At 45.1% G+C, this 17,409-nt stretch overlaps 1 protein-coding gene across 1 annotated transcript in view; it reads right to left on the bottom strand.

The window, feature by feature from the left end:
- Positions 1 to 17,409, bottom strand: part of LOC135897036 (trichohyalin-like) — a 131,365-nt gene that overhangs the window by 32,954 nt on the left and 81,002 nt on the right. The window contains exons 3-4 of the mRNA XM_065425601.2: positions 13,879 to 13,975; positions 10,363 to 10,487 (exon numbers count right to left, since the gene is read on the bottom strand). Coding sequence (XP_065281673.1) covers positions 10,363 to 10,487; positions 13,879 to 13,975 — 222 coding nt within the window. The remainder of the gene's footprint in view (positions 1 to 10,362; positions 10,488 to 13,878; positions 13,976 to 17,409) is intronic.

Below are 17,409 nucleotides of genomic sequence, written 5' to 3' on the forward strand. Positions count from 1 at the left end.
CGCCGACTATCAACTGAAGGAAGCACTGAGGCGAAAAAAAGGAAAGAAGGCACAAAACTCATCTGCGCATGCTATAGAATGGTAGCCCCACGTATCAATCTGGTACACGTGCCGGTCTACGTGAGAGATTATGGTTAAGGCATTTGATCTCTTCCTTATGTAAGGTAATCGAAGGCTGACTCACGCACGCACTTTCACCGTTATTGATATGCCATGCCTCGACCATAAGACGCGTATCTTCATTCCTATGCCTGTACAATATCGCACATTCATCTAACTCAGGCGTGCATTTACAATCTTGGCAATATAAGGAAATATTAGAAGGCGATCCACCGGTTAACAACCTTTTATGTTTCATTCGCCTCTGATTGATACACAGCATCGTTTGCGCTACGTAGAAATGGTCTCAGGTAAAGGGAACTTTCTATACCACATCCATACGACAGTCAGTAAAATTGTTGTTCTTGATATGCTTCCCTGGACAAATATATGTTCTAATAGCCTTCTAATCTTTCCTTATATTGCAAAGATTGTAAATGCACACCCGAGTTAGATGAATGCGCGATGTTTTACAGGTATAGGAATGAAGATACGCGTCTTATGGTCGAGGCATGACATATCAATAACGGCGAAAGAGCATGGGTGAGTCAGCCTTCAATTACGTTGCATAAGGAAGAGACCAAATGCCTTAAGAGGAAACTTTAGCTCGGGTGCTCCTATCTAAATACATGTAAAAGGAGAATTCGTTTTTCTCAGCAATCACTGCACCAAATTTGGCTAGGTTTGTTGCATTTAAAAGAAAAACTTAAAATCTAGTGACTGTTGGCTTCGAATTTTCGATTTAGGCCGTAAATGCTTTATTAAAAATTGACCAAAATTGAAAATTTTCAGTATACAAAACTATCAACTTTACAACGCTGTAACTCAGCAAAAAAAATGACATCGCAATTCTGTGAATCGCAAATGATACTACATCTAAAGCGGACAAAACTGGTGTGTTACACGGGAATCTAAAAAAAGATTCAGTAATATGGAAATACAGCTTTTGAGGAACCCTTGTAAACAGCGCAACAAATTCACGTAAAATACAAATTGACATATCGAATTTGTCCGCTTTTAATGATGTAATTAATGCCTTTTACAGAACCGCTATATCTGTTTTTGATGCAGACCTATTAAGCTGTAAGCTTCATGCTTCTATTTTCTCAAACGTTTGTATTTTTGGAAATCTATTTAAAGAAACTTTCAGGTCTTAAATCGAAATTCCGCTTCGAACAGTCACTAGAATTTAACTTCTCTCAAATGCAACAAATTTCATTAAAATCGGTCCAGGGGTTACCTCACAAAAATGTTTTTGCGTTGTACGCGTGTGTTTGTATAGGCCGTTTCGGAGTCTGGCCCGAGCTAAAGCTTCCTCTTAACAGTTATCTCTCCTGTAGACCGGCACGCGTACCCGATTGACACGTCGTGCTACCATTCTAGAGCACGCGCAGGTGAGTTTTGTGTCTCCTTTCTTCTTTTCGCCTCAGTGCTTGCTTCAGTTGATGGTCCACTTCTCTGGCGTCCCGGTCTGCACGCCTTACCCCTTTTTCGAACTATATTCTTGTTCCCCAGTCTCGACTGGACGCTATCACCTTTCGTCGGCCATGTTTACAACCGCTCGTCTAACTTTTTTATATTTCTGCACATTGTTTTCAAAGCGGTGCCACGCTAAAACCTAACCACCAACCAAGGAAACTAACTCAGCAGATTCGTCAGCGTAGAATGAGAAGCGAGAAGGGCGCTGGACCAACGATACACGCGCGCTGCTGAAAGTGCGGAAGACCATGCCCAGCGATTTGAGCAGGGGGGAAGCGCAACCTGAAAGTATACATGTCGATGGCCGAGTGTCTGCCTGCGCAAGCTGCCGATAAACATCGCCATCAATTGCGAATGCCATTTTGTATACTCCTGTATAGACAGGGAACGCAAGAACGCAATGACATTCGGTACGAATGTCATCTACGGTGCCTGACGATGAGCAAAACGAGAACAAGGTGAAAGGAGGACTTGTCTAACTTCAAGGCCTTGAAGAAGACAAGTCCACTTGTCGAGACGTTGGACCTCTGCTTTCACCGTGTTCTAATACCTCTGTCCCACGGCACGTGTATAATGTCATGCACCGTGAATGCAGGGAAAACACGAGGGAGGTGGGAGATGGAAATTCAAGACGATGAGCAAAACAAGAGCAAGGTGAAAGCAGGAGCCAGCGTTTCGACAAGTGGACAACGCAATGACATTCGGTATGAATGTCATTTACGCTGCATGACGATGAGCAAAACGAGAACAAGGTGAAAGGTTGACTTGTCTTCTTCAAGACCTTGAAGAAGACAAGTACACTTGTCGCAACTTTGGGCTCCTGCTTTCACCGTGTTCTCGTTTTGCTCATCGTCATGCAGCGTAAATGACATTCGTACCGAATGTCGTTGCGTTGTCCACTTGTCGAAACGTTGGCTCCTGCTTTTTTTTTTTTACCTTGCTATCGTTTTGCTCATCGTCTTGAATTTCCATCTCGCCCCTTCCTCATGTTTTCCCTGGATTTAAGGTGCATGACATTAAACGTGCCATGCGACAGAGGTATTAAATTTTAAATTAGCAAGATATGGTTGCCGGAACAAATTGGAAGGCACCCGAACATGGGCCTCCATATTCTCTTGTTAGTATAGGCAGCCGTGCACGGAGGATAAGATCCCTCACGCTGGAGCTCCACCTCTTGTGAGCTTTTTAACTTTGTCATATCCACAGCTTCGCTCGCGATATTAAAGAAGCACGGACAGGCGAACCTTGTCCGTATGCAATTGGCCAATTGAAGCCGCCTCACTGCAAAGTTAGCGCCGTTTTCTCGGGCGGTATGATTCAGATGACGATCGTGGCCTTGTCCCTATCTTTTCGGTGCGAGGGCGGCCGTGAGCTGTGCCAAGATTTTGGCTGCATTGGGGCAATACTTATAGTCTTGTTTCTTATTAGTACGCAAGAGTCCAAGAGCTTGATTGCTCTTAAGTGCAGTTATATATACTGTGCTATTTTACTTAAACAGAAAGCGAAACTGAGGTCATTAAGCAAAACATGAGTATGATGCGAATATTCTGCTTTGTCTGCAAGGTAAAAAAGAAAATCCAAATGCTAGGTGTTTAAGAAGCCTTCTTCTTGCCTACTTTCCATGTCTGCGCGCTACATGTAATAATAATAATAATAATAATAATAATAATAATAATAATAATAATAATAATAATAATAATAATAATAATAATAATAATAATAATAATAATGATGATGATGATGATGATGATGATGATGATGATGATGATGCGTAAAGAAAACGCCAGCTTCTTTCTGGTCATAGCTGAGCTGTGGCTGAAGGTGTAGAGGGACGTATCCATTGTATTCATCACGAGATATCCAAACGCGATGCATATACTCATTAAGGCTATGAATTAGCCTAGTTATTGAGCTTCCATGCTTGACATCAGCGCCAAGACAAATTTTAAAAAAGATACGCAGACAAGCGAGCCGGCAACACGAGGGATTGTGTCGTCTTCTCAGTCTCGTGTGACTTTCCTTTTTCTGCCGTTTTCAAGCGCTGAGCATATATGCCAAGTGACCTCACGTGTTAGTGACCCACGTGACCCACGGGATATAGTGACCCCACGTGACCGTACGTACTCACCGCGGCGTCGTCCGTGCCGGTGACCAGTTGCGGCGTGTGCGCGTTGAGCTCGGCCCGCGTCGAGCGCGCCCTCTGTTCGAGCTCTCTCTCGAGCAGATCGACTTCACTTTCCAGGATGCTGATCCGCGCCTCCTGACCAGCACAAGTGTGCACAGCGCACGCGGGGAAAGGGAGGGGGGGAGGGGGAGGAGTCTCTGGAGCAAGCGCAAACGAAACAAAAACGAAAAAAAAAACAAACAAACGGGAGACAAAGGCGAACAACCGAGAAAGCAAAGAACTTAACAAAGCCGCTGAAAGCAGTGACTGCACTACGGCGGATGCAGGATGGTAGGGTAGGATTTGCTGCTGCCTATAGGCTTCGTGCAATGCGAGTCACTGATTTTTATAGGCTCATAGAAACAAGCTAGTATAGTGTCTTGTCTTGCCCAAATTAAATCGCTACAATCAGCGCGTTTGTGTAGCTTTATTTTTTTCTACATTATTTACGATTTCTTTCACTTTCTATGGTTTTATAATATCCTTTGCACTGTGACTCCTCAATTGAATAAAAATATTGTTACAGTTCTAGCCTCTCGATGTATCTTTATTTGAGTCTGTCCCGTTGTAGCATGACGGAGGAAGCCGCATGGCCGCTTCAATTCGAATCTCGTTACTGAGAATCGGATCGGAAGATTGACTCGGAAGATTGATTCAGGTGGTTTCAAGTACCAAAAGTAACACTGGGGCTTCAGAGACGCAGCAGCGGTAGCTGCGGATTAATTTTCACCGGCTAGGGCTCTTCACATGAACTTCAATGAAAGCACATGCACGTTATTACACTTAACCTATAACGCAATGCCACCGTAGATGCCGGGAATCGAACCCACAGACACTGCACACTGCAGCAGAACTCCATTGCCACTGAGACACCCAGGCGGGTATCGAAATTGAAAGCTTAAAAACCCATGCGTCATTTGTGCAGCGAGAGCTTTAGCTGTGTACGTTGCTCGCATCTCACGCTTAGCCTTAACACTCTTGCTCGACGTCATCGAAAATCGTGTCATACATATAAAAAAATTGTGCTAGGAACAGGTGTCTGGATAGGGATAACACAAGACGTCCACAACAAAACACGAACAAAACGCATCCATGCGCATACAGTGACGTAATCTCGGGAGAAAAAATACATGCATCATAAAGGAACAGCGAACATGCGGAGTTGCATTTTTTACAAATATGCTGTGCACACCTAAGCGTTGCTCTACAGCCGGAGCCATATTAGCAAATTGCACAAGCAGTGCATCTTGTTGAATCTTGAAAGTTTGCTTTTTCGACCCAAATCGAACCGTAGCTTAAGATAAGAAGGCTCGTCTTCTCGTATTGTCCAGTGAATCTCGAGCAACGTACCTTGGTGTCCAAGATGGCCTCCATCATGGTAATGTGGTTTCCATACGTAGTACGCAGCTCCTCAGAGAGGGAGCGCCACTGTTCCGGGGTGGCGCAGCCATCGCCGGCCGTGCGCCCAGCGTCAACGTCGTTCTCAACTCCTCCGTGCTCCAGAACACACTGCTCTTGCCAGATCGTCAAAGCAATGCGTTGTATCAAAACTCACGAACTTCTATGGTTTGGCAGCAAAAGCGCTCTGTTTCACGTCTAGTGCTCAGTACAAGCTACCACTTTTTTATGGCAGCTGGTTACATGTACATAAAGTGTTTTCCAATAAGGACTCGTAAATGAGCCTTTTTTTTTTGGTTGCTCTTATGACTTACGTTGATGAGGTGCTGAAGATTTCAACGACACTTACGTGACCGATGTGAGTGATGCTGATGCTTCTGGTCATGCCAGGCATTCCAGAAGGAGACCCCGAAAACGTATTGTTAAAGCATGCATGAGGCAATGATTCCGGGGAGTCCCGCAAACAAAACATCTTCTCTTCGCCGAAGCTTTCTGCCACGGTGAAATGTGACATGCAGATATTCGTGTAAAACGTGAACTGATTTTTTAAAAATTTTACATGGCACTTCGTTATAAAGAGGAACGCATTATAAAGAGGAACGCAGGCGCTTCCCGCCTCCACATCCAAATCTATGCAGATCACAATCGATCACGCTTAGGATGCTTCAGACGAGGTCATATCCCTCGCGAAGTTTCTTAAGCAGGATTTATCCAGAAATTGACCCACAGTGCCCGGATTGTGGGGAGGTTAGCACGCTACCTCATATGCTCTGGCAGTGTCCTGCGTTACGGGATACGTCCGTCACCAGCGAACAGGACTGGGACGAGGCCATATCTAGTACGCAACTCAAGTTCCAGTCCATGGCCGTCCAGAGGGCCCGTGAAAGAGCGGAGAGGCTTGGCCTCCCGATTCCGACATGGGAGCAGCCACCGGCGAGCCGGGGGCCCCAACGGGTCTCCACCGGCTAGACCCTCAGGACCTCATTAAAGTTCATTGTCTGTCTGTCTGTCTGGCACTTCGTTATACCTTGATGGTATTTGTCAGGGGGGGCCCTTGTCAAAAGTTTACGGCCGACACCGCCGTGTGGCGATTTACAACTCTGGGATGCAGTGCGAATCAGGCCATTCGAATCGTAGTCAACTTTGTTGACACGCGAAGTGAAGTTTGATCTCTTGACAAGGGCGCACACCTGTAACCAGGCACGTACCCAGGATTTTTTTTCGGGGGGGGGGGCCACCACCTCCATCATCATCATCACCAGCATCATCATCATCATCATCCTGTTTTATGTCCACTGCAGGACGAACGCCTCTCCCTGCGATCTCCATTTACCCCTGACCTGCGCCAACCGATTCCAACTAGCGCCCGCGAATTTCCTAAAGTCATCGCTCCACTTAGTGTTTTGTCGTCCTCGATTGCGTTTTCCTTCTCTTGGTACGCATTCTGTAACCCTAATGGTCCAACGGTTATCTAACCGGCGCATTACATGACCTGCCCAGCTACATTTTTTCCTCTTGATGTCAATTAGAATATCGTCTATACCCGTTCGCTCTCTGATCCAAACGGCTCTCTTTCTCTCTTTTAACGTTATGCCTAGCAATCTTCGTTCGATCGCTCTTTGCGCGGTCCTTAACTCATTCTCAAGTCTCTGCTCCATATGTCAGCACTGGCAAAATGCAGATTGCACACCTTACTTTTCAATAATAATGGTAAGCTTCCAGTCAGGAGCTGGCAATGTCTGCCGTATGCGATCCAACCTATATTTATTCTTCTGTGAATTTCCATCTCATGATCAGGGTTCCCTGTGATTAATTGACCTAGGTAAACGTACTCCTTCACAGTCTCTAGTGGCCGACTGGCGATCCTGATTTCTTGTTCCTTTGCCCGGCTATTTATCATTATCGTCATCTTCTGCATATTAATATTCAACCCCACTCTTACACTCTCTCTGTTAAGGTCTCCAATCATTTGTTGTAACTCGTTGTTGTAACATTTGTTGTAACATTGTTGTTGAATAGAACAATGTCATCGGCAAACCGAAGGTTGCTGAGATATTTGCCGTCGATCTTTACTCCTAAGCCTTCCCAGTTTAATAGCTTGAATTCTTCTAAGCACGCAGTGAATAGCTTTGGAGAAATTGTGTCTCCCTGTTTGACCCATTTCTCTATAGGTATCTCCCTGCTTTTCTTGTGTAGAATTAAGGTAGCTGTAGAACCTCGGTATATATTCTTACGCGAAGGACGAGTCAGTAAGACGAGAAACTACTTACAGTTTATATTTACAACAACGGTTGCAGCGCTGACCGGTTAGATTCACAGCGCGAGCCCAGTTCGTTCTTCCTCCTCTTTTCTGGAGTGATGGCGCCCACGCACCTCGTTCAAACAAACAAATACCACACGCATGTAGCAATATTTTTCAAGCTTTTTACGTAAGCGTTCCATAGTCCTTGATTACGTAGTGCCTCTAGACTGCTGGTATCTCTACTGAATCAAATGCATTTTCGTAATCTATATAAGCCACATAGAGAGGCTTATTGTACTCTGCAGATTTCGCGATAACCTGATTGATGACATGGATGTGATCCATTGTAAGGTATCTCTTCCTGAAGCTAGCCTGTTCCCTTGGTTGACAAAATCCAGCATTGCCCTTATTCTATTGGCCATTATTTTGGCAAATATCTTGTATAATACTGGGAGCAAGCTAATGGTCCTATATTTTTCAATTCTTTAACGTCTCCTTTTTTGTGGATTAGTATAATGTCTGCATTCTTCCAGTTTTCTGTGACCCTTGCAGTCGATATACACTTCGTATAAAGAGCCGCCAGTTTTCCAAGCATTATGTCTCCTCCATCTTCGATTAAATGGACTGTTATTCCACCTTCTCCTCCCGCTCTTCATCGTTTCATGTCTTGCAGGGCCCTTCTGACCTCATCGCTAGTTATAGGAGAGTTTCTGTATCCTGTTCATTACTGTTTCTAAGTGAGGTATCGTGACTCCTCTGGGTACTGTATACAGGTCAGCTTAGAATTTTCCCGCTGCTTTTACTGTATCTTCGATATTGCTTATGATATTATCCATCTTATCTTTTAGTGCATACATCATGGTTTGTCCTATGCCAGGTTTCTTTTTTACTGATTTCAGGCTGCATTCATTTTTTTTACGGCTTCTTCAGTCTTTCTCATGTTATAGTTTCGAATATCAGTTATTTTCGTCTTGTGGATCAGTTTTCACAGTTCCGCGAATTGCGTAACGCTGTGCGGCCGCCAGTCCCATACAACCGCGTAGAGCGCAGGACTCTGCGATTCTAGACGTACTGCGCTCACCGAGAAAGGTTAGAAAAACACCCACATAAGCACAGCAGAGAAGTGGCTACGTGAGGCGGTTCGACCGATAACTGTAGAAGCGTCATTCAAAGCAAGTAATTATTCTCCACTTCCGGCAGCGTTTCCTCTACTTCCTTTTTAAATAAAAAGATGTTGATCCATAAATATTCTCATAAACAACGGTAAACATTTTTGGTTGTTGCGTTGGCTCTCTCCCTTAGTAGATCGCTTAATTTCTCAACTCCTTGCGATTTTTGTTTTCAGTTGCCAATTTTGCACGAAAAGTGCTATACAATTAGGGAAAAACAGACGAGGTAACGGGCGACAGTCATCTTGCTTATGGGTTTAAGGGTTATTGCAGGGTTTCATGATGAACGCTCTTTCACATTATTTTATTTCCCACCTTATCTAACCCATATCACGTGTATATGGTTCCGGGCATCTGCCAGCGTCGCGGCGAGCCGTAAATCAAGGAAATAATGAAGCAAAGGGAAAAGTTAAACGCAATTGGCGTTTTCTCCGGCCGCAACTCGTTCCATGAGAGTATACAGACCAGATAAGTAACAGCCGCATCCCTCTCCTAGTCCCAGGATCAGCCTAAACAAAGAAGGTTGAGCTAACAAAAGCAACAGCTATGCGCGTGACGGTTGAATAGATGGTGACAACTGAACGCATCTCGAGTTAATCGCGCGGGTGCGGAATCTATGAGAAAACTGTCCTTCACATTACAAGAAATGCCGATAACTACCGCCATCTAAAAGGAGTGAAAAAGGCAGCATAAGGCTGACCGATGAACAGCTGCCAAGTCTCAACGTTAATCTGGCGGCGCTTTAGGAATGTGTGAGGAGTGGTGGCGTGGGTGGGGAGGGGGGGGGGGTACGCCACTTGATTTCGGGGGGGGTCCCGGGCCCCCCCGGGCCCCCCCTGGGTACGTGCCTGCCTGTAACTGAGTGCTTCGAGAATCTTCGTGGGCAGCCCGCCAGACAGTTAGTTACCCGTGGCTGACGCAAGATTTGCGATTCCCTTTGGCCACTCTAGTGTTCCCCAAGCTGCGGACAGAAGTCCTCCAATATGCGTCAAAGCGCTCTGCGGAGCACAAGAGACTCATCATATATATGCAAGCACCTACTGATGAAAGTGCCGAGAAAGTGTGTGCAGCGGTGCTTCTGGTGAGTTGTTCGTTCGAAGCCGCCCTCTACATCTCCGTTAGGAACGAGTGAAAACTTAGAAATGGAATCACTATCAAAGCAGACTCCATTCTTTGACGCATCCAGTGACCCTGACCTAAACACTTTGGTTTCTAGTTTACAACGTCCCTTTTCACACTTATCACAAACCTCAAGTGGCCTCCTCTGGTGTGGTACGGAGAATACCATAACCCAGACAGTTTGTGCGCTCTAGTAATATTTGGTACCCCGGTAGATTTACCGCTGGTTTGTGACGCCTGTTACCCTACATATTATAAAATAATTTTGTTTAATAAGACGCCAGCCTGACAGCCTGTTTTCCGTGCGTACTTTGCTGTTGTTGTTGTCCTGCTTCTTCTTTAGAAAATCAACTCACGTAATGGGGTCCCAGCTGGACTTATCAGCAGATCAAGTGGTTCGTTATCTCGTAAGTATACTGAAAGTCGCTGCCCAGTACAGGGTGCTTTTATTTGATTAGGACTCAAGCCTTTCTCCTCGTTTCATTTTCCCTTCTAATAATTCTTAGTGCATCTTCCAACTTTCTATTGCAAATGACTGATTACGATGCCATCCGACATCGTTCACTGTCAGTACACAACTGCGACCGCCGCGTAATATCCCGACCTCGACGAATCCAATGCCCGCGTTCGCAATCGGAGAATCATGCGCGCTGTACACAATTAAGTGGGTTCATCGTCACAACGGAGTGTACCTTGCCAATGTCTCGGTCTCTGGTGTCCAACATGGTCTCCAGGTGGCGCGCACGGGCTTCGGATTCGATGAGGCGGCTCTTCAGTCGCTCCATCTCCATACGCTGTTCATCCAGCATCTGGCCCCCTGCGAGGCAGCGACAGCAGGGCTTTATCTTTATGTTTACGTTGTGACGCCCTCCAATATATGACTACACTGCCTCGACAAAAAAAAGGTCACAAAGCGGAATTTACGTTAAAAAAAAGAACGAAATCATCGTCTAAGAGCGACTTAAAACTAAGAGCGACTTAAATCCAATACTAACACCTTTATTATCACGACAGCAATACATCCTGTGACAGCAGCACACATGTGACAAAACACGCGCTACAGAGGCACACAAAGCACATCCCTTCAACGGCTTTCACTGGGACATATTTAGCTATTAAAAAAGGACAAAATATGTGGGTGTATCGTGGGCGCCCATCGAAGTGGTTGCCAGTAGTTAAAGAATCTCATGGTTAAATACAGGCTATCATAGAGACCGTTTTTAGACAGTAAATATGGCATACATCTCGAGCTGTTGAATACCACAGCTTAGTGGCAGTGTTGACTAATACAGGGTGGCTGAGTGCACAATACACGCACTAAAGGCTACGTACGCTTGACACAACGTCACCACAACCATCGCACATTACACATTACACGTAGTAGGTGAAGGGTGAGGTACACATATGGATTCAGCTGTACTATTACGCTCTGTCTACAGCTTTTCCTGGGTACAACATGGGAGTGTTTATATGGTATATATCGACTTTGAACGTTTGGCTGTGATCATGTTTCGCAGTGGGAATAGTAACCTGTGTTCTGTGACCAATGTTCTGTCGTCGTTCCTCAAGAAATCGTCACAACCACAACTTACAACATTACTTTGCACGCTCTTGAAAGCTGATATACTTTTTTTTTTCCGCACGCGGTCAAGGAGTGGAATGCATTACCTGCGTCATGCATTCATATATTATTGTGCGAGTTTGTTTGAGAACGCACTCAAGCTACGCTTTATGTGTAATACTTTTGTACTTCGCTTATAGCACATTGCGCATTCGCTAAGTATGGCGAAACTGAACATTTCTTTTATAAAACCGGTGTGCGTACTGATGATCTGTCCTATCATTGTCATTATCTTTAGTCGTTAATTTTTCGTAGCGGCGCTCGGCGACGCAGCGCTAACCGTCGTGTCGGTCGACGCTCCCGCGAGATCATTAACCTCTAGGAGAGCTTTAGTTACACCTTTCGAAGATATCGCGTACGAGCAGCCCAAGTACTCACATACATGTGATATGTGTTCGTGATATGTGAACGTATGATATGTAAAGTTAGTCAGGCTAGTGCCCTGACAAAGACGAGTTCCCATGTCCAACCGATTCCAGGGCTCAAGCTTACATTGTTCGACCGATGTTGACGAGTTGTCTCCATCTTCCCATGCCCATTTCGCCTTGGTCGGATTTAAACTATAGGATATAGCTAGAACCTCCTGACGACCATCTCTGGCAGTGGGTCGACAAACACGGCGAGAAAACGAGCGGAAAATTAAACAATAAGCGGGCAGTGCAGATACGAAATTGCACCTTTCTAATACATCAGGTGCAGGGGCAGTGCATGTGACAGATACAGTGTAGGTGATATGTATTCATACGTGTGCATACGAGTATAATATGCGATGTCTATCAGGGAATTTCCCCAACTAAAAGAAGTCATCTTGTAGAAACAGTCTCAAGCTGAGGCTTCCATAGTTTGCCCGCTGCTCATCAAGTCGATTTCCGCCTTCCTACAAACACTTTGTCCTGTTTAATACCGTTACAATCTGCTCAAAAAACGCTTGTGGATATCTATAGCGACCACATCGTGGAAATGTGCGGGAAATAATCACGAGCTGAGTGCGCATTCAAAATTGCAAAAAACAAATTCGATAAGCACCCCGTTACACCTTGATACGACAGTCAAAGCTGATGTGGAGTCGCTTCGAGAAGTAACCTTCAGAAGGAGGCGGAAAACACTCCTGACGTCCTTGGAGCTATCACATCACCATACTGTTTCTAGAGCCTTCGGCTCTCTGCTTGATGGTTGAGTTTAAAGATCCCACAAACGGCAAGCGGTGTACCTGACCTCCATGTATGATGCGCCGACTCAGTCGTGCTTTCTTATATTTGACTCACTGCCACATGAAACGCGCTAGTCATCAACAGAGCAAGGATACTGGACCCTGTTCCTTAACTATCAATCATTTCAATAAAAACGAGAGAAACTACGGTGTCCCACCCCGTTGGCAAGCTTTTCTGCTTCTCGTCAGCAGTAATACACGCTAATATACTGGAAATGCAAATAAAACGTCCTTAGCTATGAGCTAATGACATTTCGCCGAGCAATCTTCGCAAACGCCGGCACAAACTAAAAACGTTTAATGCTTTATTAGGCAATTACCCTCCGTCGCAGTTATCGGCTGAGTAAACTTTACAAATGAGCCACCCAACCAAATGTGATAGAAAATTTGGCGATACATTACGCCCAAAGACCTTATCAGGCACAGCTTCACTAGCCTTAGCACTGAAGTGGCGTAGCGCTGTCATGGCTTGTGTCCTACTTGACTGAAACTAATTCGAAGCCTAATAAACACGTTCCCCTTTCACTACTTGGCAGAGTTTCAGGTTGCCATTAACTTGATCTTAAGTATTGTTTTCCCTCATGAGTTCAGATATCGTACACAACTGAAGCTACTGCTCAACTTCATCACGTGTACAAATTTTCCTTTTGGTTGCTTTTATGGTTAAATTGCTATCCATACTGAATCGAAAGCAGTAATTCCTTTCTTTAAACGCTAGGGATAATTCTTTCGTTTCTTTTTCCGACAGTATATGTTCTAAGTACCCAAACTGAAGACAAGCCTCTCTGTTTAAGAAGAAGTAACATGGGTTCGCGTATCCTGCACTGATCAAACTAGAGCTGTCCCGTCTAGTACTATGAACTGTACTCTGGCAAAATATAGCGATACGGCGATGGTTTCACACCCTAACGATACGTGACACCGTCGTCCTTTCGCTTTAACGCTGGTCTCAACGACTCGTGTACCAGCATTAACAGGTCTTCCCGCCTCTCTCTCTCTCTCTCTCTCTCTCTCTGCGCTCTTACTTCCTTTCGCCCCAGAACCTCCTCCGCGCTTCCTAATATGGCACGGGCATGATATGCCTTTCCCCGTCGTTATGCCAGAAGCCCCCCGCGGAACGCATAAATTGTCACTAATTAGCCAGCAGCGCGGACAGATCGTTAAGAGCGCTTGAGGGGAAAACGCCGTGGTTAGCATTCTGTCCGGGGCAACTCGACTGGCCCAGGGCCGAGGCCACCGCTGCTGTCTGCGCCGCTACGAGCCGATCAATCGAGCGGCAGCTGGCGCCAGCGTTACGGGCGCCGGCCGCGATAGCGCCGAACGGGTCCGCGAACCAGGTCACGTGCTTATCAGCGCCGAGGCCCAAGTCGCACGCACCGACGCCCTTGCTCTGCAGCATCTCCATCAGCTTCTTGATGCTCTCGTCTCGGGATGCGAGCGTCTGCTTCTGCGTCTCTATCCGCAGCTCCAGTTCCTGCGAAGAAGAAGAAGAAGCGTCTCAGCGAGGGCGCCGTCGGTCACGGCTCGGTTCACAGGGAAGCACGCGGCGACCCTCTCGTACTCTCGCAATTTCAAGAATACACTCAGCGTTATTCGGTTAAAGAAACATATACACACAGATAGGCGGATCCAAAAGAAATAAAGAAAACGAGCTGGCTGGCAACTACCACCGGAAGGAACACAGCGTCTGCCCGTTCTTTGGGGAAGAGGGGATAGCAAGGCAGAAATGGCAGATAGCAAGAATAGAAGGACAGAGGGATGAAAACAACACCAACAAGATAACAAATGCGCCAAGAGGAAGACTGAATCGAGTAAGAGTGGATTTTGACTCGAGTAAGACTCGACTTCAATACTTTTTAAACAATAGAAGATGCATTTGCGCGACGCACCACCAAATGTAAAACTTCTAGCATACAGGTTCCTGGTACAAATAAAACTAGAATATGCATCCCCCATCTGGAGGCCTAACCAAATCTATCTGATAACATCACTAGAATCACTGCAGAATCCAGCCAGTAGATTCCCTCATTCATGCTATTCATACAATACGAGCATATCATCTTTAAAAACGAAATCCCGTCTAACAAAGCATGCTTGTCGTCGTCGAATCGCCAGTATGTGTTTGTTCCATAAGTTTTTTTTTTTTCAGCTCACTTCGTATTCTGCCCTACATCAGCCCTGCGCCATGCATTTCCCGCCGAATTGGTCATCTGCAAGTTGCCCGTCCACGTGATCATAGCAGAACGCTTGCTGCGTCATTGTTTCCTCGCTCAGCCATGGCCTTCTGCACGACGCCACTACAATCAGCTGCCTATCTATATTTTCTGATTGTAGAACAGCCACAATTAACCAATAATTTGTTGCATATGTGATTACTTACACCTGTACCCACCCCTTACGTAATACCTCCGAATTGGGGGTATTTGAGGTAATAAGCTGATGTGGTGCGATGACTCGCAGATTGCTCTATAAAAAAAATATTTATCTGTATTTCTTCGCCATGAAAGGATATCTTTTTGGCTGAGAAAAAAAAAAAAAGCTCAAGCTTCTTCTTCGCTTTAAGGACAAATGGAGCGTCGGTACTACCCCTTGGATGAGCATTTACTACTAGTATGGGAGCAATCTTACGCATCATATTTATTTCCATTTTCGACACTTATATTCTAAAAATCCACATCAGGCATTTCAACGGCAAGTTTCAAGCACCGCTTCCCGACGAACTTCCAATGCTAAAGAAGAAGAAGCATTTCGCGCTACAATGAGAACCATGCTAGAGAATTTGGTCGTGTTAATACTGTTCATTGTCCGTTCATGCTACGACAGCTACATAGATGGAGCTACAGAGGGAGCGAGTTGACGCTTATTATGACGAGGCGAGCGCAGCGCACATCGAATGTAGAGCGTACTGCACACAGAGCGGACTGCACGTAGAGCGTACTTCACGTAGAGCGCACTGCACGTAGAGCGCACTGCACGTAGAGCGTACTGCACGTAGAGCGTACTGCACGTAGAGCGTACTTTAAGCACTGCCCACGTGACCAACGTGTATTTGCGTTGTACGAAACTCGTTGTCCTTCGTGTTTGACAGAGAACGCGCGGTCGTAACACTCAGCTGGCTCAATGTGGTTTTGCGATAACCGCTAAAGAAAGTCTCCATCTGAGGAGTACTCTGTAAAAGAAAATCTTCACAGCTACTCGCACTATAGGACTTTAAACTAACGATTTCACGGCGTAAGCAATGCGCGAGCTGACCCCCCGTCGTGGTGGCTTCGAGGCTATGGCATTCGGTTGAAGAGCTTGGAGTCACGGATCTGATTCCCGGCCACCAGTTGCATTTGGCGCAATGCAAAAAAAAAAAGAAACGAGAACGTTCGTGTACTTAGATTTAGGTACACTTTGAAGAACTCCGCAGGTGGTGGAAGTCAATTCGGAGGACTCCTGCTTCTACCGCGTCTACCATAACCCATAAAATGCTTAGGCAGACTGCGACACGAAGCAGCATGTTTCAAAGTGCTCACTTTATTTTGTACAGATTTAGCAACTTTCTTTTGTATGAAAGTTTAAATTCTATGTACTTTGGTGAACTTGTACACTTGAAACTGTCCCGTTTCCTACGGCAATCTGTGAGATAGGCTAGTGCAGTATGAATAAATAAATGCGCAAATTGGTTCACATCGACTGCAGATTGTAAAAAAAAAAAAATGTCCCTTCAATACTAATAACAATGACTTACAGTTCAAGAATCGAGCGATTTAGCAATAAACACGAATACAGCTGTAACCAGAAGCCTTCGCAGTGAAAGAAAAGCAACTCCTCCACGAGCACAATCTGCTGGCGCGGACATTGATTGATGTTAGTTTCTTTCGCGCCACAATCCATTGCAATGACATGTGGCAGAGAAATAACGCCGACTATCCTACCAAGAAACTCTTCCAATTTAAGTGGGAAATATTACAGAAATCTGGAAAGCCCGGGAATGGAAGGGATAAAGCGATGAGTAAATCAAATTTCCACAACTATTTACTTTCAACACCCTCGCTCTAAATGTTCACGTCCTTTCGATAACCTAATGTCGATGCAGAAAAAAAAATATGATATTAGCATGAATGGTGCATTACGTCTTCCTTTTGTAAATGTGTGTGCACGCTGATTACATGCTTACTAAATTGAACATTAATATCTTTGTATCGACGAGAATTACTGCCTGCTTTGGTTTATTTGTAAGCATCTTTATAAGTATAACTTCTTTTCTCTCGTAAACCTGAGTGCTGATACATTTTGATGGTGGCATGCAAAATGTACTTCTGATCTTTTATACGTATTTTAATTACGAATTACTTGCCGTCTTATCATACCTTCTTTTTCGACGCCACGAATCGTTCAACGTTACAAACTGTCATGCCATGTTATCATCACGGAACTGCGTCCTCGTCTAGCTGCGTTAATGGCAGCCTTTTTGCAACTGCCAAACTATTTCATGAACAGAATGTAAAGTAAAAACGCATTCATTCATTCATTCATTCATTCATTCATTCATTCATTCATTCATTCATTCATTCATTCATTCATTCATTCATTCCTTCCTTCCTTCCTTCCTTCCTTCCTTCCTTCCTTCCTTCCTTCCTTCCTTCATTCATTCATTCATTCATTCATTCATTCATTCATTCATTCATTCATTCACGTTTGCGTGAATGGAGAGTCTGCAGAATGGGGGTAGAACATGCGCAAAATCTGGAGACTGCAACGAAAGCGCCACATTGATTGTACCGCCCCGTGAATATTACATGCGCAGCACTGCGCTTCCTAGCACACGCAACATTAGAAACAATTAACGCGCGGCTTTGTTGCGAGATGAATGTTGTACGGTATCCGGCCCCGAAAGTGCTACACGGTGATACTGCTGCATAA

The sequence above is a fragment of the Dermacentor albipictus genome, chromosome 5 (genome assembly GCF_038994185.2).
Source record: "Dermacentor albipictus isolate Rhodes 1998 colony chromosome 5, USDA_Dalb.pri_finalv2, whole genome shotgun sequence".
NCBI classification, from domain to species: Eukaryota; Metazoa; Arthropoda; class Arachnida; order Ixodida; family Ixodidae; genus Dermacentor; species Dermacentor albipictus.